The following is a 23,859-nucleotide window of genomic DNA, read 5'->3' on the forward strand; positions in this document are numbered from 1 at the left end:
TACACACAATGGAATATTATTCAGCCATTCAAAAAAGAATGAAATCTTGCCATTTGCAACAACATGGATGAAACTAGAGTGTGTTATGCTAAGGGAAATAAGCAGAGGAAGACAAATACCATATGATTTCACTCATGTGGAATTTAATAAACAAAGCAGATGAACATAGGGGAAGGAAAGGAAAAGTAAAATAAGAGGAAAACAAAAAGGGAGACAAACCATAAGAGACTGTTAACCCCAGGAAACAAACTGAGAGTTGCTGGAGGGGAGGGGGGTGAGGGGATGGGGTGCCTGGGTGATGGGCATTATAGGGAGGGCATGTAATGTAATGAGCACTGGGTGTTGTATGCAACTGATGAAACTCTACCTCTGAAACTAATAATATGCTGTATGTTAATTAAATTGAATTTAAATAAGAAAATTTTTGAAAGATCTTGAAATGCTTAGTGAAGCAGATTATAGGAAGGTGCTTCCTTAGTTCTGAATTTCCTGTCGTTTGTGTTGGGCTGGCAGAAAGAAAGGGCTACTTAAGATGGCGAAAGTCCCCGCCACAAAACCTGAGCTCGGACAGGAGAACAAAGACCTAAGCAGGAATCTGAAAACCCTCCCACCCCGGGCTCCCGTGGACCAATGGGACCCTGACAAATGGGAATCTGAGACCCCCACCCCGGGCTCTAGGGGACCAATGGGACCCCGACGAGCAGGCGAAATATCCAAATAAGGGAAACTTGCCAAAAGACCCCTGAACTCCCCTAGAGGCCCCTTAAAAGCCCCCTTCTCCCTGCCTTGGGCATGACTTCCGCCACTCTGCTTTCCAGAGTCAAGGAACCTCACTTGAGGGTGCCCACCTCCTCCCGGCGCAACTTTCCTGGCTCCCCTTCTCCTGAGCCCTGAAACTTCCCTGGAGAGTGTTTTTAATAAATCTTGCCTTGCACCCACTTTGCCTGGTGGTGTGTTTATCTCGCCGGAAAAACTTTAGTTTGTGTGTTTTAAGCTTGACACACATTAACCTCACGTTATGTGAGGTTTCTCACTTTCTCCTTTATTTTTAGGGTATAACTGGTATAAATCCTAGGATTCATAGTGTCCTAGAAATGTCTAGTCTGCTAAAATAGAGGTCGTTAAGTAAAAGTTTTATAATAGAGACTTGACTGTTGGTTCACGGAAAATTTTTAAATCCCATTCCATGAAAACTTGAAGAGAATTTTCTGCTTTGAGAGTATAATTATCAAAATTTTACTATTCATATTTTTCCATATGTAACTTTTTCACTAATGAAATCTCCATCCCAATTTATATAGTCTTGATCATTTTTTTTCTAAGAGATTTATACTATACATGTCAGTAATATTTGTGTCATTTTAGGGATTTAGCTTTGGATTTTTGTCAATTACTCAACAATGAGCAGTTGATGAAACTTGATCTCTTAGGAAGATTAAAACTTAATGCTCTTGCTTATCATCTTTACCATATTCAGATTAATTCTTGACATGGGGCTGGTTATGTAATATAAAGAACGAAAAAGGATATATGAAATATTTTGTTTTACCAATAAAATTCCGAACCTCAGATCTGTAGGGAACATGCTCTGTAGTCCTTTTACTACCTGGAAAAGAATTTAATAGTAATACGCTTATTGTTTATTTTCTGGAGAAAAACCCATATAGGAAAGAAAAAGAAATGTTAATTTTTGGATTTTTTTTTTTTTTAAGAATATTATGGGGGAGGGAATTTTCTAGAACATTTACATGTATAAGATAGTGAATTCTTCCTCTTCATTTTTTCATGTTCTAGGAGTTTTTAGGAGTGTGCAGGTTAAGTTATAGGAGGTATGGAAGTACATAAATCCTGTGAATTTCTGTAAGTATGTATGTATATTTGTGCAAATATGTGTGTGTGTGTGTGTGCATTTGCTCTCTTTGCCAAGTCTGAAAGTAATGAGTCAGCACTTTGATATAAGGATCCTTTCTAATCCTTATTTTGGAAAGAGCTCCTGGCATGCAAATGAGTGGCTGGAGTTAATGAGCCATAAGGAGTGGTTTATTTGGAGTGGAAATGAGCTAAAAAAATCAAAATAAACATTTACTTTGTTAGGCTTCAGAAGTGTCATTTAGACACAGAAAAGACATGTTAAAATGATTTATCACCTTCTTTATCAACAAGGACAATATTACTAGCAAGTTCTCCATGGGAAGTATTAGGAAACAATAGGAGTATTAATTGTTTTACATTACTGGTATCTTTTGGAGGGGAAGTGTTAAAATACAGTCTCACAACATTCTTAAAAATGCAATGAAAGCATCATGTTTCATACCTGTTGCTCATTTTCAGCAACCACTGGACATCTTAAAAATAAGAAGTGTTTCATATTATTTGTGCAGTTGTTCACAGGAAAGCTATTGTGTAAAAATGTCATTTAAAATTCCTTTTTCCGGCAGCCTGGCTGGCTCACTTGATTAAGTGTCTGCATTCTAGGGTCCTGGGATTGAGCGCACATCGGGCTTCCTGTCTGGTTCTGCCTCTCCCTCTCCCCCTGCTTCTCTCTGTCTCTCTCTGTCAAAGAAAGAAATAAAATCTTCAAAAAAAAAATTCCTTTTTCTTTTGAGGGACTATTCTTGGAAATTCTGAAAGCCAAGTATAAAGGTGAACTTACACAGTGCTCAAAATGTAGCTCTGGCTTACCTTGTTCTTTGTATATTTACTGGTATATATGGATATTGCTGAAGGCTTAAGGTCCCAGTATTGTTTAAATGATCTAAGACTTCTAATGCTTTTTTCAAAAGAAACTAAAGTCTGAAAACAGTTAACTCATTTTCATGCCAAAATGTTAAGATCTATTTCTGGTTATTTCTATCTCTTCTTTCTATGTCAAGCATTATTCAAATACAATCTCTAAAGCATTGTTAGTTTTATAGATAAATTATGTCTGGTACATTCATTGTATGATAATGTCCAGGAATACAATCAATTCATCAATTTAAAAAAAAGATTCCAGTATTTTATTCCCTGAGCAAATATAATTAGAGAGGTTATATCCTTGTCGATAGTCCCAGGTGCCAGAGTTATCATACTAGGGTACTTTACAAATAGTTACTTATTGAAGGAATTATCAGTATTCCTATTGGGGGGTGGGGGCATTGGGAATAATAGAGTGTAGAAAGATTCCTGGATTCCAGATTAGGATTTAATTCTCAGAAGCCAACCCACTAGTGAGATTGTTGTCAGTGGACTATTTCAGATTCTATAGTTTTAGGAGAAAATCTGCTGTAGAATATAAGGAAAGGTGCTTATCTCTTTTGTTGTGACCTATTTCTGTTTCTTTCTCTTTTTTTCAAAGCCTTTTGGATAGCTGTTTTCTCTGGTCTTGCCTATATTGTTGAAGAACCTTTCCTCAGAGGTGCTAATGTAATGCCATTAGCATGAGAAGTGCTAATGACTTAGACAGGAAGATAGAATCTTAATCAGAAAACTATTTTCCTGATACTGCAACCTTAACAAAATTAAGAGAGGCAAGACAAAGACTACTTGTAGATACTTTCTACTAATTGGATCATTGGGTGGTTCAGGCTGCAGACACTAAGCCTGGAAGTGGGGAAATGCAGTTGAATGCAAGATCAGTTTAGGCAGAGTAAAAGCCACTTATTTCAGCCAAAATCCAAATAGAAACACAGTATTCAGGGGTATGTTTTTTCACAAGACCAGAAACCCATAACAATGACATTATTCATTCACCTCTAGATGTTCTTCCCTCAGGGCCTTTTTATTAGTCCTTTTATAGACCAGCTTCCTTTCTAGCTGACTCCTAAAATAGGTAGATATGTCTTAAGTCTAATTTAAAATAAACTGGATTTGCATTTTTTTCTATTTTCTTGCATATTACTGTACTCTAGACTAGAATAAACCTCTCACTGGGCGCTATGCCAGTCAGCCTCATGGTGAGAGAAGCCCAATCTGGTGTTAATAAAGTGTTGCTTTATACTAGTACATGTTCCGATATCTTTGTGGGCTATAACCGAATTATACAGTTGTTATGGGAACATAAACTCTCATGTATATTTTTAAGCATTTCTTTTGCCTGGACTAAAATACGTTATCGTATAGACATTATGATATTGATGCAGTATTTGTCTTCCACCTGTTTTTAGTGGTTATTCTTTCCTTTTTTTTTTTTTTTTTTTTTTGAACTAGTAATAATACAATTAAGTTCTTGTCTGGGTGGGTGCATTTTTTCCCTTGTATTTTCAATTATTTTATGTCATTCTAAGGATGGTATCATTAAATATGGATAGTTTGACATTCTCATGTTATTTTGGTGTGTTTTATATAAGAAGAGTTGTCTGAAATCAAAGCCATACTTTTTGTAACAGTGCACTTATTCTCTAAACCTCTTTTTAAGAAATTAAAAAAATACTCATTTTCTCATTTATTCAGTAAACATTTACCTAGCTTCTCCTCTAAGCCAGCTACTGTGGTAGGTGCTAGTTATACTACACCCAAGGATCTGTAATTATGGTAAAATGATAGAGACAGACGTTAAGCAGATAGAAAATTACAAATTGTAGCAAACATATGAAAGAAAAATTGTAGGTGTTATTTGAGGAAATAATGGGGGTGAGGTGAAGGTGGTTTTTATTTGGAAGATCAGGGAAGTCATCTTTCAAGAGTGCTATTTATAGCATAACTTGAAATATGAATAGTCAGTAGTTAGGCAAAGATTTGGGGACAGAACTTTTTAAACAGACAGATGGGTGTGTGCAAGAGCCCTGAGGTGGAAAAGGCTTAGTGCAGTACAGGAGTTGAAGGAAAGCTGGGCAGGAGAATGGCTCTCAGCGATGGCTGGAATATTTTGAAGGAACCGATTCACGCAGTATCTCACAAGCAGGATGACCATCCATCTGGGTCGCCGTGGGAAGCCTTGCTGATCTGACAAAATGATTCGTAATGCCTGTACTAGCAAAAGTACCTCAGTTTGATGTTCAATTATATAGTCAGCCTGCTTATGAATTAGGGGTTTCGTTTGTGTTTATTCTCAGCAAATTGGAACCTGTTAAAGTATTTAAGCAGTGAAGTAACAGGATCAAATTAGCATTTTAAGAAAATTCTGGCTGTGGAGTTGTGGGGTAGAGTTGAGAAATCAAGACTGGGACAGGAGACCAGGTAGTCCACAGCACACGCAGTAGGTCAGATGCCAGATGTCAGTGGTTTGGATTAGGGGTTTAGCAGTGAAGAGGAAGAAAAGTCGTAGACTCCACATGTATTTTAAGGGCAGACTCAGGAGGCCCATAAACCACAGGTCTAGTCATAGCACTACCTTTCTTCATTTCAGTAGAAATTCATAAAGGCATGCAATGCCCAAACCAAAATTGTATTTTAACTGACTTCTTAAAAACATGCAAAGGGTCTCTCTTTTATCGGCATCCTGTCTTCTGATTAACCTGTAGCAAGCTTTTGGAAAACGTTGCTGTCAATAGTTGATCTAGGAAAGTAGTACAGGGTGTTGGTTGGTTTCCAGCCAAGGCTCTAGAGTCAGAGGGCCTGGGCTGGAATTTTAGCTCTGCCATCTGCTGGTAATGGTAAGGGAGAGTCCCTGACCATCTCTGGATCCTTGTATCTAATATGAGCTTAATGACAGTGCCCATCTCATGGAGTTGTTGTCAAGATTAAATGAGCTAATATTTAGAAAATATTTGAAGAATTTCCAGGCACATAGTAATCTTTGTTTTATGCAGTTTTGCTAAATAATTAAAAATGGATAGCTGTGTGCTTTATTAAAGTGCAGTTTGATCAGAGCGTTAGTAGGATAATTTCTTACATATATAAGAATAATATATATCATAAATATAAGAATATATAAGAATAAGAATATATATGTACGATATTTATATAGCCTATGTACATTATCTGTTTATAACTAGTAAGTCCCTTAAATATAAATAATAAATGATTATCTAGACTAGAATCCTGGCTGGAATAAGATTAAAGAAAGGATTACATTTTTGAAAGAAAAACGTTTGTAGGCTTAATTTCTTCAGGCTATTTAAAGTATGGGTTTTCCATCTCAGCCTAAAATTAGATCTATATTTACAGAATGGTAGCATGGAAAGCTATTATAGATGGCTTTAAAAAAAAAAAAATTTTTTTTTTTTGTCGTAGGGATGTAGAAATTAAGGCTTAGAAAAATTAAGTTACTTGGCTTTTGAGAGGAAAAATTGTCTAAAAAGTTTTGAATGTTAAAGACAGAATTTTAGGGGCACCTGGGTGTCTCAGGGGGTTAAGCCTCTGCCTTTGGCTCAGGTCATGGTCTCGGGGTCCTGGGATTGAGCCCCACATCGGGCTCTCTGCTCAGCGGAGAGCCTGCTTCCCCCTGCCTCTCTGCCTACCTCTTTGCCTACTTGTGATCTCTCTCTCTGTCAAATAAATAAATAAAATCTTTAAAAAAAAAATAAAGAGTTTTATTGCTAATAAAATCTAATACTGTCCCTCTCTAGATGGTTTTCAGTACTTCAGAAAGCTGTGAGATGTATTTGTGAAATTAAAGAGACTCATGGTTGGTGTATGTGCTCTTCTGGGATGGAAAAACAGCCTTTAGATACAGCTGGTTGGAAACAGAGTAGACTGTCTCCCTTCTGTGATGTGGAGAATGAGGGCCCTGCTTCCCTGACCAAAATGGTTCCCTTCTTACCTGCTACGTGGCTTGCATTTCCATCATTAATGATGCATTTCAAATCTTGAGGATTTTTTTTTGTTAAGTAACCTCGTAGTAAAACAAAAATTGCTTGCTGGGGCATCTGAATCTAAAAGTGTATTATCTAAGGATTTCTAGGAAGAGTTTCTAAAATTATAGCATGGAAATCACTATGTTGGATTCTTGAGGAACTTGTTAAAAATGCAGACTCCAAAGCCCAGGCCCAGATCCACTGAAATCATCTCTGAGATATAGACTCCTCAAATCTTTTATTTTTCTCTATTTAGCTATCTTTAGAAGCCCTAGGTCTTTGTCATCCGCTCCTCAAGTTAGAGTTCTGCATGCTAAAGTCTGAGAACCACTCATGCCAGTGGTTAACTCATGGAAATGAGTGACAGGGTGCCATTGAGAGTGCAAAGGATGACCTTTGTCTCCATTATGGTGCTGTTTGAATGCCATCTGAGTATCCCATTTATTATCACCAGTGGTGTTTAGAAAGTTTGTAATAAACCAAAACCATGAAGTCCTATTTCTACTCTTAGAATATTAAAGCAGGGGAAATCATTTCAGTTTAGGGGCGCCTGCGTGGCTCAGATGGTTAAGTGCCCTGCCTTTGGCTCAGGTCATGATCTCTAGGTCCTGGGATTCAGCCCCATGTTGGGCTCCCGGCTCAGCAGGATGTCTGCTTCTCCTTCTCCCTTTTCCTCTCCCCCTGGTCATGCTCTATCTCTTCTCTCTCTGTCCCATATGAATAAATAAAATCTTAAAAAAAAAATCATTTCAGTTTAATTTGCTTCTGGTTGATAGTTCAAAAACTGTGTGTCTGATAATCTTTGAGGTCTCAACTGATTTGTCTGCCTTGATGATAATACAAACAGGTTAGGGAATTGTTTTAGCAGATACCTGATATATCCATTTGAAGTATAACTTGCATAGTTTTCACTTGAGGCAGAGACCATCTAGAGTTTTCATTATACCTCTCAGCCCAATTTTGTTTCTTTCCCACTGTTCTCCCATGGTTCTCCCCTATTAGAATACCTGGAGTCTGCAACTTACCCTCTTTGAGCACACCTTGATTCTGAACGAGCTTCATAAGCAGCCTTCTTTAAAAAAAAACAAAAAAACAAAAAACCAAAAAAAAAACCTCTCACTGAATTTAACACCCTGCTGTCCTAAACCCGATGTTGCTGTGAGGATTTAATTAGATCATTTACATGAAAATATTCTGCGAACTGTATTATATGAAAGTCAACTACTGTTACTGGTTAAGGACCTGAAAATTCTTGTTATTCCTTCTGTTTCCTTTTGCAGTCATTCCTTCCATCATTTCTGTCTCAGAACTGTGGTCTCAATTATACTAGTTAACAAAAGTATCAAGGTGATGCTGGCCTCATGAAATGAGTTTGGAAGTGTTCCTTCTTTTTGGGGGGAAAAGTTTGAATAAGATTAGTATTAATGCTTCTTTATATGTTTGGTAGAATTCACCAGTGAAACCATTCTTTTGTTTGTTGGGAGGTTTTTGATTATTGATGTAGTTTTCTTACAAGTAAAAAGTCTGTTCATATTCTTTTTCTTCATGATTCAGTCTTGGAAGTTTGTATGTTTCTAGGAATTTATCTGTGTCTTCTAGGTTGTTAGACTTGGCATAACAAAGTCAATTATTTTAAATAAAATTTTGTCTCTGGTACTAATCAATAAGATCCATTTGCATGGGCTTAATGTGGTTTATTTATTTACAACTAATGTGTGTATATATATATATATGTATATATATATATTTTTTTTTTAAAGATTTTTATTTATCTATTTGACAGAGAGATCACAAGTAGGCAGAGAGGCAGGCAGAGAAAGGGGGGAAGCAGGCTCCCTGCCCAGCAGAGAGCCCCGACGTGGGGCTCGATCCCAGGATCCTGAGATCATGACCTGAGCCGAAGGTAGAGGCTTAACTTCCTGAGCCACCCAGGCGCCCCTATATATTTCTAATAAGAGAGAGCCTGCATGCATCCACAGGAGGTGTGGGGGAGGGGCAGAGAATCTAAGCAGGTTCCATGTCCAGTGCAGAGCCCCACATGAGGTTCAGTCTCATGACCCTGAGATGATTACCTGAGCTGAAATCAAGAGTCTGATGCTTAAATGACTGAACCAACTACGCGCCCCAGTACAACTAATAATTTTTATCGTCCGGTATATGCAGTGTTCTATTATGAAGCAATGAAAAATTAAAATGTAGTTCTTGGAATTGTTATAGAGATTTTCTAAAAGGAAACAAGAAGAAATACAACTATAATGCAAGTTACTGTAGAATCAGTGCCAGTGTTGATATAAAAAGTTCTGATGGTGGGAGTTTTTATGAAAAAAAGTAAAAGATGCAGTTTAAAGGGGCACCTCGGTGGCTCAGTCATAAAGCGTCCGCCTTCAGAGCAGGTCATGTTCCCAGGGTCCTGGCATTGGGCTTCCTGCTCTGCGGAAAGCCTGCTTCTCTCTCTCTCACTCCCCCTGCTTATGTTCCCTCTGTTCTAAAATGAAAACATGTCAAAGTCTGAAGAACAATAGTACTATTTCAGAGTAGACCTGATCACTGATGTTGGAAGTGCTGAAGGTGGAAAGTTTGTTCGGGACTATAAATCTGCATAGTTACCAGTGTGACATCCACTTCTGATATATGTCTTGTATTCAGGTACATTGGTTTCAGCGTATTTTTAAAGGGCTAGAAAACTGCTTACAATATAAAAATCTGATCGTCTGTTTGGAGTGTTATGTTCTTTCAGTAATGGTTGTTGGAAGCAAGAAGTGACTCCCCAAGGAAGGACTGAAATAATTTGGTTGTATCTGCTGAAATAAAATAATATAGAATAAATTTACTTTTATTATAAACCACCACTCATTTCTAGCAAATATGTATCACATGTAAAGATTGAATTATGTTCAAATGTTTTCCGTCTACTGCTCCTTCCACATGTTAATTGAATTTCTACTCCTCTATGGTAAGTTCAAATATTTGGCTTAAAGCAAATAAGCCTTAAATTAGCTGTAGATATATTTTGAAAATTTCAAGCAGATATCTAGGAACAATCATATTCTGATGCGTGGAAATCAGTGCTGCCTCATTCGGCATACACTGACAGAGGCTGCTGTGTGTGTGTGCAGAGACGCAACCACTACCTTCCAGGAATTTCAGCGCTGGGTCTTAGGTGCTGTGCTGGAACCCAAGAGAGGGTGGAAGCAGGCCCTATTTCTAGCTGGAGATGGTGGAAAGCAGCCAGGAGAAGCCTGAGGAGAATTCTTAAAGGATGTGACCTCAGACATATTTTGATGACTGAATAGGAGCTTGGTCAAGAATGGAGATGGGGGTGGCAAAGAAAGGAAAACTAGGCAGATCAAATTTTTTCCAAATACTATCTTTTTGTAGATATTTTTCTGTTAAAGTAGAGATCAAGGAGGAGAAATAATTAGTGATAAGCTCTACAAGTTGCAACTTGACATTCTTAGCAGTAGGAGTAAGCATCACTTCTTTGCTAACCGATTGTAGCTTTGGCAATGTCTTTGGTAAGCTGAATTTTAAATGGTGCAAATGCTTAAAAGAAATTGGATTATATGTTAGGTGAGATATTAGAGCCGCTAACTAACAAACCTGAACATGCCTTGGGGAGAGACAAAGTTTACTGATGATAAGACATATAGTAATGTTTTATGATTGTACTAATCAGGAAGTGACCTTGACAGGATAAGAAGTGAGCTGTGGAGTTTGCTGGTTTTGCCGAAAATGGAATCTTTTTCTTCAAATGAATATTTTAGAGCTATATCATGCTTTCCAACAATTGTATTAGAAATTCTATATATTCCAGCACATTTTTAGATATGGTGGGTTGCTGGTAATATAACTTACAACATTGGCTGGGAAAATTCTAGAGATTCTTGTGTGTCAGTTTGACTTTAGAGACCTGCCTGAATTCATTCTCAAAGGGAGCATGAACCAGTGTGGGTGCTCTCTATACATGCTGCAAATGCGTAGTAGACTCCTAGGGATCAGTGGCAGAGTGGTAGAAGAGGAGAAGTCAAATTCCAAGCATGCACAAGGATTTTTATCCGTTTTTTTGTTTTGTTTTGCTAAGTACGATTTGCATTGGTTTGCTACAGTTTCCATAACAAAGTGCCACAGACTGGGTGGCTTAAACAACAGATTTTATTTTCTCACAGTTCTGGAGGCTGGAAGTCCAAGATCAGGGTGTGGGCTAGGTGGTTTTTTTTTTTTCTGAGGGTCTTTCCTCTTGGCTTTAAATGGCCATCATCCTTCTGTGTGTTCATGTGGTCTTTCTTCTGGGGGTATTTGTGTCCTGATCTCTTCTTCTTAGAGGGACTTTAGTCATACTGACTAAGGGCCCACCCTAATAACCTTATTGATCTCTTTAACGTCCCCATTTTCAAATGCATTCGTATTCTGAGATGCTGTGTCCCAGAGCTCCAACTTATGAATTTGATGGGGACACATTCAGCCAATAAAGAGTCCTCAGTGCTTCAAGCAAGTATTTGATATTGAGCAGCACTTGGTAAATGAATACATATTTGAAAGAATAAATGGAACAAAAAATGAAAGAGTAGAGAGAAGCTGATGTCAGAAGCTGACTTGGATTGTATGTACAACTATGACAAGGAAATACATGCTACGTGGGCATTCACTTCTGCAGCCCCCAGAGGTAAGAGAATGGGATGAGGAGAAGGTAGTCGGAGATGCTAAGCAGTTCAGAAACTTGGGCATAAGTCAAGAAGGTCTATTCATAGCAGTTGTCTCAGCCTTGATACTAGTTAAATGTGAGTATTTTTGACTACTCAAACCATAACTTGGAAGGAAACAAAATACTGTAGAGAAAAGCATCTGCTTACCCAGAGGGTCCATCTTCCTACATACTCTGCCTGGAACCTAATTATAGCTGAGGCGATGTTGTGCATTTCCATGCCTTTTTCCTTGTTGGGCACGCTAGACGACTGCAGTTCTCCATTGCCCTGGCATATATATGGACTCTGTGACTGCATTCTGCCAAGGGAATACAAGTGGAAATAATGCTACTTACAGAACTGGCCATAAAACATACATGCGGTTGTCCTTGTATGCCTGCTCACTCTCTGTCTGTCTCATATTCCCACCTGTGTATATACCAGAAAGCAAAGAATAACAAAATGGTGAGTCACAGACTAGAAGGAGGTTAGATTCCGGAGCCACTGCTTGGAGAAGAGCGGTTCAGGAGGAATTTTGGACAGGGAACACCACTTCGGACTTTATATGATCAAGAAACCTTTATAATGTTAGGCTGCTGAGATTTGAGGGTTGTTTGTCAAAGCACTTACTCATCCTAATACAGAATTGGTACTTTGAAGTGATGTGCCATAATAACATAAAGATTGCATCAACTTAGTGGTCAGGGGACATAGTAAGGAAGCTAACTAAGGCTGCGAGATGGCCTTCCCTATTATTAGGGGGCAAAACATCGCCCCACATTTGGGAGGCAGAACATATATCGATATCTCTAAAAGGCTGAAAAACAGAACTTCATTAGTCTGTGTTGGCTCTGATGAGCTGGCAAAAAAAAATAAATAAATAAAAATAAAAATAAAAGATTAAAAAAAAGAGATGAAGTAGGGAAAGAATTTCTGGTTTGTGGCCAAAATGGTAAAGAATAAAGTATAGAAGTTCAAGGCTCTATACAGGTTTGGAAGTCAGCTGATTCTGGAACTTAAGCAGTTAGAGATCAAATTACTGTGACCGTAGAGGAAAAGTGAAGTGAAGGGTGTCTATTTGGCCTTCCCACGTAAGTGTGATAGACTTCAGTTGACCGCTGCTTCATTTGAGTCTGCTTCCCTCTTTCTCTCTGCCTGCCTCTCTACCTACTTGTGATCTCTCTCTCTCTGTGAAATAAATAAATAAAATCTTAAAAAAAAAAAGAATTTATCCAAAAGGTAATGAAATATTTATAACTGTTAGAGAAATACTGTGAACTGGATTTTTATAGTAAATAACCTCTTAGATTGATTCTAATACAGCTCTAGTGTATGTCTTTAGGGTTTTTGTTTTGTTTTGTTTTGTTTTTGTATCTTCTGAACTTGGCTATGACTACTCATATTTTAGTATCTCATTTTTGGTAGCCAAATTACATTTTTAAGATTTCAGTTTTGGGGGCACCTGGGTGGCTCAGTGGGTTAAAGCTTCTGCCTTTGGCTCAGTCATGATCCCAGGGTCCTGGGATGGAGCCCCGAAACGGGCTCTCTGCTCAGCAGGGAGCCTGCTTCCCTTCCTCTCTCTCTCTCTCTCTCTGCCTACTTGTGATCTCTCTCTCTGTCAAATAAATAAATAAAATCTTAAAAAAAAAAAAGACTTCAGTTTTGCTCTATCATGAAGATTGGATAAAGCTCTCATAATAAGTAGATTTTATGATATTTATTCATATCTTCTCAGTCTTTAATAACCAACACCATAAAGGAACCCATAGTACAGACTTGGTGGGTTTATTTGTATCCAGAGCATTACCATCAATGTTTAGAATGTAATACTGAAGTTATTTATGTGATAGCTTATGTACATGTATATAAAAGAAAAAATTAGTCTTAAGAGTCAGGTTCTTTTTTCTTCCCTATTTCTCTCTTTCCCTGTGTGTGTGTGTGTGTGTATCTTTCTCTGCCTCTGTCTCTCTCTCTGTTTCTCTGTGCATGTGTCCTTTTAATTCAACCAGTAATGTAGGAGAAATGGATGAATAACATACTTCTCCAAAAGCTCACCCTCTAGTCATTGAATATGGTACATTGATGGTATTCTATTTATTTTTAAAAAGTAAAATTATTTTGTATTCCACATAGTAAATACCAAATCAGAATCCCTTTTTGCTGTTAAACTAAATGTTACAAATAAAATAATATTGATGCTGGGAACTGTTGAGCAATTAGATACGGATATGGTCAATTAGGACAATGAGCCAACATAAGACTTAAGCCTTTATTCATTTACTGCAACAGTACAAGCAAAAGATATAAAAGAGCTGCTCGCTCCCCAGTGACCTATTCATCCCCAGGGGATGACCCATCCTCTACGACCTTGTGCGGGGCGGGGGGTGGGGCGGGGTGTAGCACAGGTGGGGAGAATTTCTCACACTCAAAGACTTCAGATAGGACTCCTGAGTCTAGGGACCTGTGGGTTCGGGCCCAGAGAGAGCAAGCCTAGGAGTAGAAAGGTACTGAATCAAAATGGAAAAAAATGTCTCAGCCATGATCCTCCACTAAGGAGGCCTCTGCATGGAGGTGCCTGGGCTAGGAATGCAGAGTTCCATATAAATGTGCTGGCCCAGGGGGTGGGGAGAGGAGGACTTGAGGCCTTTACTGCAGCTCTTTCCAGAGAACTACTAGTTCTTGCGTGGTTCTCCCCAGGAGGCCTGCCAGCCAAAGCTTTGCATGGGCCTGTGGTTGGACCTGAAAGATGACACATAGGGTTGTGGCTTAGAGCTGAGTCCTCAGGAGCTCGCTAAGCATCAGACATTGTGGCATTCAGTTCCCTTAAAAGCAGGAGGAGTTTGGGCTAATTATTTGCCCCATTTTACAGATAGGTTACCTGATTTTCAGAAAGCTCCTGTTACTTGCCCAATAGCTTTGTGCTATCCAGTCTGTCAGCTAAAGAGAGCCAGGTCTACTGCACCTATTTACATATACATAACATTAGTTTTGGTTAGAGTTTTCAGAGTGTCTTGTGTTAAATACCAGTGTCGTGATTAATGGGTCAGTTATTTGCTGGAGTGTGGTGAAGGGTGAACTTTTCCTGTGCATGGACACTTGATAAAATTACAGGTTCAAATGGTTTTATTGAAAATGTGACAAGACGCCGTGCTTAGATGCCGTGCTTCTAGTGGATTCAAGAACAAAGGGAAGGTCAAGTCAAGAGAATTCTGCTTCAAGAAGCACAGAATCAGCAATCTTTTATGGTCTTGGAGACTGTCCCGATTTTGTACTATGAGTGAAGAGAATTTAAGTTTGTTTCTTAGCACAGTACATCTAACTAATAGTAGAGATGGGATGAGAAATCAGAACTCCTGATTTTTAGTTCAGATCACATGTTACTGTCGAACAAATACAATAGCAGTGGCCATAGTCTTATTCCAGTGTCACAGATGAGAAGAGGAAATGGATACTTGGAGACCAGAAATTCAGTCAGAATTGGAACCTGAACAGACTAACTCCAGCTCTCATGCTTTCAACCACTATGCAGTAATATCTTAATACTGCTCCCATAATATCGTAATAATGGAGATCGTGGTTTCTTATGAATAAGTCTGAAAAATAGCATCATAATACTTAAGCAAGATTTGTCCCTAATTTTTTCCTTATCTATGCAATCATTGTGACTGTTCGTTGTTCCTTTTCCCAGTATGTAAAAAAGTTGTGCTATTATTTTTAGGGAAAATAATATAAACTACATGTATTCTTTTTTTTTAAAATCAAGAAATAGTACATTAATCTTTGAACTTATACTGTCCATCTGACGAATTTTTACTACCACAATTTGCAGAGATGTTTACCATTTTAGCTTTTAAAGCTAAATAGAGACAGTTGTGATTTCAGTCTATAAACAGGAAGAAAAACATCTTAATGCTTTAAGCTCTGGTGGTTGTGCAATAAAGGGTGAGGGAGAAAGCTAGAAACAAAACCTCTGAAAGCAATGATGTGCAAAGAATTTGGGGGTTCAGATTTGGGGCTATGATTCATTTTATATTGTGATTATTTTTCTGAGACCATATATATTACCTTTATTTTTATTGTTTTAAAGAGTCACTTATTTGAGAGAGAGAGAGAGCAGGGAGGGCCAGAGGGAGAGAAAGAGAGAATCTTAAGTAGACTTCTCACTGACCTTGGAGCCCAACCTGGGGCTTCAATCCCATGATCCTGCGATCCTGATCTGAGCCAAAACCAAGAGTTGGACTCTCAACTGACTGCGCCACCAGGTGTCCTTACATTACCCTTAAATAAAACCCTTTTGATCATGGAAAGTTTTATTACAATTCAGTATATCCAAATGCTTTTGCAATACCTTTGCAATTTAGCTTAAAGAACTACAAATAAAAACAAAACTAAACGAAACTAGTTTCCCTGTCTCTTCTTTCTAGATCAACATGGATGATTCCTTGCTATAAGGTGTTGAGAGACAACTGAATGTGGGGGCGAAGGACTTAGAAACTTCAGCCCTTACCTCCCAGTTGGGAATCAGTGCAAACCCTTGCCATTCCTCTCCTCGATTTTACTATACCCATCTTCTCAGCTTAGGTTTTAAGTGGATATTAAGTGTAAGAGTTATTAAGGTGTTCTAGGATTTGGGATCTCAGAATTTCATTTGTCTCCTGCCTTCTCCTGCCTTTCTGGGCCCTCACAGAGCCAGGCTCCCACAGGGCAGGTAACCCCTGTTGGCAGCCATCCTGCCTCCACTTGGCTGCTTTTCCTACTTTTATTTCTGGGCATTCCTGTTGGTCCTCAGTTTCTCTGTTCTGGGTCTCATTGTCTTAGGACCTGGTTAAATGTTGTCTTAACGTTTGAGTTGACCATTTGACATTATGGTTCTTTTTTTTTTTTAAGATTTTATTTATTTATTTGACAGACAGAGATCACAAGTAGGCAGAGAGGCAGGCAGAGAGAGGAGGAAGGCTCCCTGCTGAGCAGAGAGCCCAATGCGGGACTTGATCCCAGGACCCTGAGATCATGACCTGAGCCAAAGGCAGAGGCTTAGCCCACTGAGCCACCTAGGCACCCGACATTATGATTCTTAACATGAAGATTTTGAAAAGTTTTGAACAATGCTGTATGTCATATGCCGTTATATATGCATAATAGCACAGACTTTTCTATGGCCCATTCACTCACCAACCTCATGGCTGTTCTCAAGGTCCTTGGTGTGCATGTGCCTGACCTTGTCTTTAACTGCCTCCCTCTACTCCAGGTACTCCCTGCTCCCTTTACCTCCTGTTTCTTCTCTGTAGCTTAGCACCTCCTAATACTCTGCATGGTGTTCCTAGCTATTTATTCCTTGTTAACTCCCTACTGGATCAGAAGTTCCTTGAGTACATGTTTTTTGTTTGTTTCTTTTTGTTTTTCATCCACTGCTAAGAACTCCAGAGCCTGGAATGGGGACTGATACCTATTAGCTGTTCGATAAAATTTGTTGAAGTAACAGTGACTTATGGGGACACATGACTTTCATTATATTCCAAAAAGGGAATTTTGTTCAGTCAAGGGGTAGTCAGAAGTAATTCTGTTTCAGTTCAAGGTTTATTCTGTGTATCTCCGATCAAACTCGGATCCCAAGTGATTTTGAATAACTCCATTGCCTCCTCTGGCTTCTTCTTGTTTTGTCAGGGCCAGTAAGTAATTTGCAAGTGACCTATCCAGCTGCAAACTGAGATATCAAAGTCATCAGGAGCTATAGTGTGTGTGTGTGTATATATTGTATATACATATATGGGGCAGAAGTTGAGATAGGAAGGAAAAGCAAAAGTCATGCCTTAAACAAATATTGTCTTAAACAAACAAAAATGTACACACACTTGCATAACACATACAACATATATCATGTATACACCACAAAAGTTGATTCTATGTATTATACACTAAAAATAAAGTAGCTTTCAGAGAAGATATTTACTAGTACTATTTTAATGACAGATTAAATTATAAGAGTAAAGGTCTTTGATATTACACATGGAGCAAATAAAAAAAAAAAGTCATCTAGATTGAACTACTTTGGAGCCAAAAGACTGAGCTCTATATTTACTTATTAACAAAAGTTATGAACAACCCTCTTCAGAAACTACCAGAGACCAATGAAGATGTTTTCAAGTGTTTTTCTAATCAGATGAACAGGGGTAGCCATTCATCAGTGTATCACCATTATGTCATCATAATTAACTTAAAGCACAGAAGGAGAATGCACAAGGGTTTCTTTAGGCTGAAGGTTAATTTTAATTAAGGATTGGGGCATAAGTCAGACTTTCTGACTACAGAGTAATTTTTGTACTGCTCTGAGAATTTGCGATTATTCAATAAAGTTCATAACAGCATTAGTGTTATATGAATACTCTGTTTAAACTTGGATATAATAGGTCGGGAAAAAAAAAAAAAACCTCAAAACAAAACTGTGACTCTAGTCTTGTATTTTGAAAGCCCCTTTGCCAGAAAGAGAGAATGTGCAGTGGGTTAGAGTGTTAATTGGGGGGAAAATCCCAGGAGCATTTTATCGTCTTCCTAAATAAAAAAAAGCTACTTTTGTTCAAGGTCTATACACACAGGGGGCTATGACGCTCTGATTTTTTGTGAATCAGACAACTGTAATTTCATTGACAAGTATAAGCATGAGTTTTCTCAAAGACAAAACAAAGTTGTCTGAGCTTCTCTTGAATAGTTTCAGGAACCAATGTCCCTTAACACTTCATTGAATTATTTCTATGAAAGCCAGTATATCAAATGAAATGTGATTTTTCTTAATATCTTTGTGTTTACATGTAGAGCAAATGAATTATTTCCATGGAGATAATTTCACAGGGTTTAAAAATTAGACAGAAGGAGCATTATGCTGGAGTATCAGCCTGATAGGGCCTAATACTCCAAACCTTAAAGAAAACTGAATAATTCAGCACGATTCTTCTCTTTCTTTACAAGTTTCTCCTCTGAGTTAGAAGTAAATGTGTTACCTCAGCCAAATCCCACACCATGCAGTACTTTCTGATGCCCCCACATGATCTCCTCTGTTTGCCATGATAAACTGAGTCGGATAACCTGCGTTTTTGTGCCCATTCAGTTCCGTGAGGAGGGAACCTGGAGATTCCCGCTATAGCAGACACCCAGAAATTTGTCCAACGAAAGAATGAAAAGCTCACAATCACAAACGAAACAGGGACTACCAAGTAGGATTTTTCAAAAGTTACATAACCAGAAATGTCAGATTCAAGATCAGGACCAGAATTCCTGGTGCTCTGTGGTATGTCTGTTATATCTGCTTTCTTATTCCGGACTAGATATTCTTTTCGAGTAAATGTGAGGAGTGGGTATAATTATACACTATGTTGAACCTGCCAGAACTAGGCTGCGCTTAGACTGTGACATTTTGCTTGTCTTACTCCCTACCTGCTATCTCAAAGCGCAGGTTTTGGTAGCCACTTTCATCTTGTTTCGCATTATGCTCTAAGACCCTATGTCCCCTTGCACCACTGTCTTGGGATTTTCGTTTGTAACCCTCTTGTGCTGGGCTTCAGAAGCCTGGGGGACTCCCAGAGCTTGAGACCTGACAGACTTCCACTTTATTAACAACTTTTCCTCAGGGTCCTAGGTGAGGCCAATGACATTCTCTGCATTTCTCACTAGGAGGATAGCCTCTTTTTTCAGGCTGGAAGCTTAAGCAGGATCCAACTTTACATTTCTTAAAGGCATAATAATTTTGGTTATGCATAAAATTGGTGCATTTCGTGGTTCTCAGCAAGTTTCCACAAGTGGTTTTTGGCAGAAACAGTTTGTGACCTGGTTTTTATTGCTCTGTCAGCATTAAAATTACTACAGTTACTACAACTCAACAGTAATTGATTTTCAAAAGCATCCCTGTATCTCCTGAAGGCCAGAAATCACAAACCCGATCATACTTTTGAACAGAGTAAACATTGCTGGTGGGGAGAGCACTGTGTCAGCCCAGCTTGATGTGAGAACTCCTGTGCTCTCTGTTGACCAACTAAAGGACACATATTCTTCCAGTTCTGGCTGAAGAATAATAGCACATCCCATGTACAGGTAGGGAGTTTTATGCTCCACTACACGGGAGGACATAATATCTATGGTTTTATCAGTTGCGATTTTTTTAAATCCCTGCCTACCTTGTCAGAACCTCTCCTCATCATGGGGTTGGGCCCAGGCAGTAGAGCTGTAATGAATATTCGCCTGAAGAACACATGTTAGGAAAGTACATCTCCCCTATAAAATCTAAAATTAAAATCATCCAGTGTATTCCCAAGGGGTTATTTGTGATGTCTAGGTTATTGCTTTCCTGGATTATTTTTATTTCTGTTTCCCTCCACTGGCCTATCACTAAAAAAATTTATCATTGCTGATAAGTTATAAATGCAGGCAGGTTTTTAAAAATAAGGACGGCACATTGTTATAATAGAGTGGAACAAACAGGGTCCGACCGTCCTTGAAGATGGTAAATTCAAGTAAAGTGTATATCATCTACGTCGGTGGACTTAAAAACTCTTTGTCTTTTTTGAAGTTATTTATATTTAAATTATTCTTATTTTTTACACATTTTCAGAAAAGCAGATTTTTTGTCTTTCATTTCCAACTTTTGTAACTGGTTTAATTTGTCATAGTCTGATATGGTAGTTCTGTTATTTTAACATATAGCTAATCTTTTACCCAAGAGACAGGAAAATTTGTAGTTCAGCCACATTAAAAAACAACAGTATACTCTTTGTTTTTTTCTTTGAGCTGTCTAATTCCTCCAGTGTAAGATTAATTTAAAGTAATTCCTGTCCCCTCCCGTGCGGTTTAATGGAGTGTGTAGGTGCTTATGTATTGTATGTATATGTTTTTAAGAAGAAATATTGAGGAGACATAGAACAGAAATCCATTCATGAACTCACATTGCTTCCATTAGTTGCACATTCATCTTAAATGAGAAACACTGATTAGGGCTGAGCAGATACATTAGGAGCTGATTTGGACTTGATAAGCCCTTAAGAAACCAGACTGCTCTATTATCATTAATGGGTTTTGTAAATTTCTCAATTGCTTTTTTCCAAGGTTTTTATTAGGGAAAGATATATCGATGTCGAAACTGCCTTTGTGTTGTCAGCTTTAAAAACTCATTTGTTGGCATTTACATTGCCTAATTTCCCAAGGACACCATTTATTGCAGAAAGGATTGGATTTGCTCTGTTCTGACCTAAAGGCAACAGCAAAAACAAAACAAACAAACAATCAAAACAAAACAAAAAAAACCCCAAAACCCCACAAGATAAGATAACTAAGTTGCTGGTCTATTTAATTTGATTCTGCTGATGTCAGTGATGGTAGTATGCACCTGGAGAATAATTATTTTAGAGTGAAGGTTTTTCCTGATCATATACTGTAAGGTATGATATCTTTTTTTAGACTTTATGAGAATATACCTAGTTCAAAATTTGTATGTTCAAAAAAAATTGTATTAATTTAGGTTTTTTGGTTTCTTTCCTTCTTTTTTCCTGAATAAGATATGAGAGAAAAGCCTGAAGCTATGATTGCATGGACCCCAACCCTAGTTTGCTACATAACAATGATCAATTCTCATACTTTCAGACCTGTGATTTCCTTATTTGTCAGTTATAGTTGCTAGACTAGATTTTGAATTATGATCAGTTCTAGTACCAAAAATTCATGATTCTACGTAAAGCAAACTGAAAACTCTTAGCGTTGAAGTTATGTTGAGAAGTGCAGAATAAAGAAACGTTTCAAAAATGTTGCTTATAATGAAGTTAAAGAAGTTTATTAAATTTAAAAATTAATGAATTATAATTGTTTTAGTAAGGGAATGTGTTTGTATTATTTGTTTCTTAACACAGGCATAAACATTCTATTTCTAAAACGTTTTGGGGAAAAATACAGAGGTGTGTCACAGAATGCCATTTGTGCCAGCAAACCTGCTGCAGATTACAGATCTATCAGGGAGCAGCATGCTTATTTTCTTTTTAAAGATTTATTTATTGAGGCACCTGGGTGGCTCAGTGGGTTAAAGCCTCTGCCTTCAGGTCATGGTCCCAGGATCTTGGAATCAAGCCCCACATCCAGCTCTCTACTCCACAGGGAGCCTGCTTGCCTTCCTCTCTCCCTCTCTGCCTGCCTCTCTACCTACTTGTGATCTCTGTCTGTCAAAGAAATAAATATATAAAGTCTTAAAAAAAAAAAGATTTATTTATTTATTTTATTTATCTGAGAGGGACAGAACGAAGGAGAGAGAACATGAATGAGGGGGAGAGGGAGAAATACACTCCCTACTGAGCAGGGAGCCCAATGTAGGTAGTGGGGGGCTTGATCACAGGACCCCAAGATCACGACCTGAGCCAAAGGCAGATGCTTAACCAACTGACTCATCCAGGCGCTCAGGGAACTGCATGCTAAAATGTATGTGTTCAAATTACATTCCTAAGTTTAATGAAGTGCTATCTTCATATACTATTGCTGAATACTTACTTTCATAATAAAGCAGATATAAATTGATGCCCAGGTAGCCTTACCTGTCCCTTCGCATAGGATCATGAAGAGGGAAAGTGCATTACACTTTGCCTGGAATGTAAAGTGTGAAAAGATCCCTTTGTTATTTTCCCATTGGCCAGTTTTGAATATGTAAAGGGGTGTTCCTTAGCTGTATTAGTAAGTCCTAGAATTTAACAAGTCACTGCACAGTTAAGCTTCTAGATGAAGGTCCTCCTCTTCCTACATGTTTGGCACATGGGGGAGATGCATAGCAAAGAAGTGTATATCAAGATCTAGCAAAGAACCCTGCTCTGTCTGGACTCCCATCATTGAGAAATGTTGCTCCTTGATTAATAGAATCCTCAAGAAGGCAAGTATTGAGCACCCCAGGAAAGCATTTGCTTGATAATATATCTTGATATTTTCCTTTTGAAACTCCAGTTAAGGGAGTCTATAATTTCATAATAAAACAACCATAATTAAACATTTGTGTAATTATATTAACACGTAATAGGTTATAGTATAATGATGTAATAATTATGTAATTAGGGTGGCTAATACTGTCACCTTATTTTACAAGATTTTGGCAAGTATTGAGACCTGTAATCTTTACTTTCAAACGAAACAGATTTTTTAAAGAGTAACTTCTCAGAATGCATACAGTTGATATTTTCACATAAATTACACATATGAGAAGCCAGGTTTAAGACAAAACTCAAAATTTTTGGTCAGAAAAACTATCTTAGGAAAGTTTAAGTATTATTCAAGATGGAGAACTCCAGTCCTAGGAAGAGGGTATGAGAGTACCATTTATGAAGAAGGACCTTTGTAACTACAATGTGGAAGAACTCTTGGGGAAAGTATTAAATTTTCTTTTTATTTGAAAAAATGTAAGTATCTCACCAGAAAGAGAGTTTACTGGTGGTTTCTGGGTTTCTGGGATGAGGAATAGGTAGGAAGTCTTCGAGGTTCACCTGTGTGTATTCCCGTCTTGTATCAAATGGAATAATCACAGCCACAGATCTCTTAATGGACAATGTTGGGTTACTCTTTAGTTGCTATATAAATGTGCCCTTTAAGAGCTGATTGGATCAGAGCTGTATTTTCTAGCTCATTGAATCTCCTGAAATTGGAGATGGTTATTTAACCCTATGACAGATAGAGACAGCCTGTCTCAGCCTTCAGAGATGAAATGTGAATGAGCACAAGTGAGTAAATATGAGTCTAATTGAAGTGAACCAACAGAGAGACTGAGGAAGGATGCATTCCTGGCACTCCTCAGACTCCAGCTTTGAAGCCAGCCACCAGTCTGTGTAAGTGACCCCAGTAACCTACACCAGAAGGGGTTGGAAGGTTACCTAAACACATAGTCCTTTATAACTCTATTAGAAACAGCTTTAGGCATTAGTATCCCTAAACATGTCTTGTCTGTCTTATCAATTATAAAGAAAGAATTTAGGAATACTTCTTTTTTAGATGATTGCAATAACTTTATATTGTTCAAATATAAGCTTTTAGAGTACTACAACCAAATATTAATACTTTGACTCGACAGCAATGGTGATATTTCAAACCCTGCCACCTTCTCACCTGAATTACTGGTATCCCATTTGGTTCCTTTTTTTTCTCTTTTTTTTCATTTGGTTCCTTTTGCAGCAATATTCAACTCCTGGAAAAATAAGTAAAGGCCAAATAATGAAATGAAATTGAAAACAATGTGGGTTCAAAGTCTAGCTTTATAAATTGTAGCATTTCATAAAAATATTAAGTCAATGAAGAAGAGGAACCATTGTGTTAACCAGAGCACAAATTCAAATTCCTTAGAAGGGCTAGAAAGATTCCACACTGGGAGTAAATTCATTTGCACACACTGTGCATATATATGAATGGTGGGGATTGTGAGAGACACATATGTTACTTTTGTTAGAAATAAAACTCAATTA

General features: G+C 38.0%; 1 protein-coding gene across 2 annotated transcripts in view; it reads left to right on the top strand.

Moving 5' to 3' along the window:
• Positions 1-23,859, top strand: part of PDZRN4 (PDZ domain containing ring finger 4) — a 352,510-nt gene that overhangs the window by 24,473 nt on the left and 304,178 nt on the right. The window contains exon 1 of one of the 2 annotated variants that reach the window (XM_032347825.1): positions 16,463-18,680. The exons of the other annotated variant lie outside the window; for it this stretch is intronic. Coding sequence (XP_032203716.1) covers positions 18,567-18,680 — 114 coding nt within the window. The 5' untranslated portion in view covers positions 16,463-18,566. Of the gene's footprint in view, positions 1-16,462; positions 18,681-23,859 lie in introns of those variants that run through there. 2 annotated transcript variants of the gene reach the window in all.

Source organism: Mustela erminea, chromosome 6 (assembly GCF_009829155.1).
Source record: "Mustela erminea isolate mMusErm1 chromosome 6, mMusErm1.Pri, whole genome shotgun sequence".
In the NCBI taxonomy this organism is placed as follows: domain Eukaryota; kingdom Metazoa; phylum Chordata; class Mammalia; order Carnivora; family Mustelidae; genus Mustela; species Mustela erminea.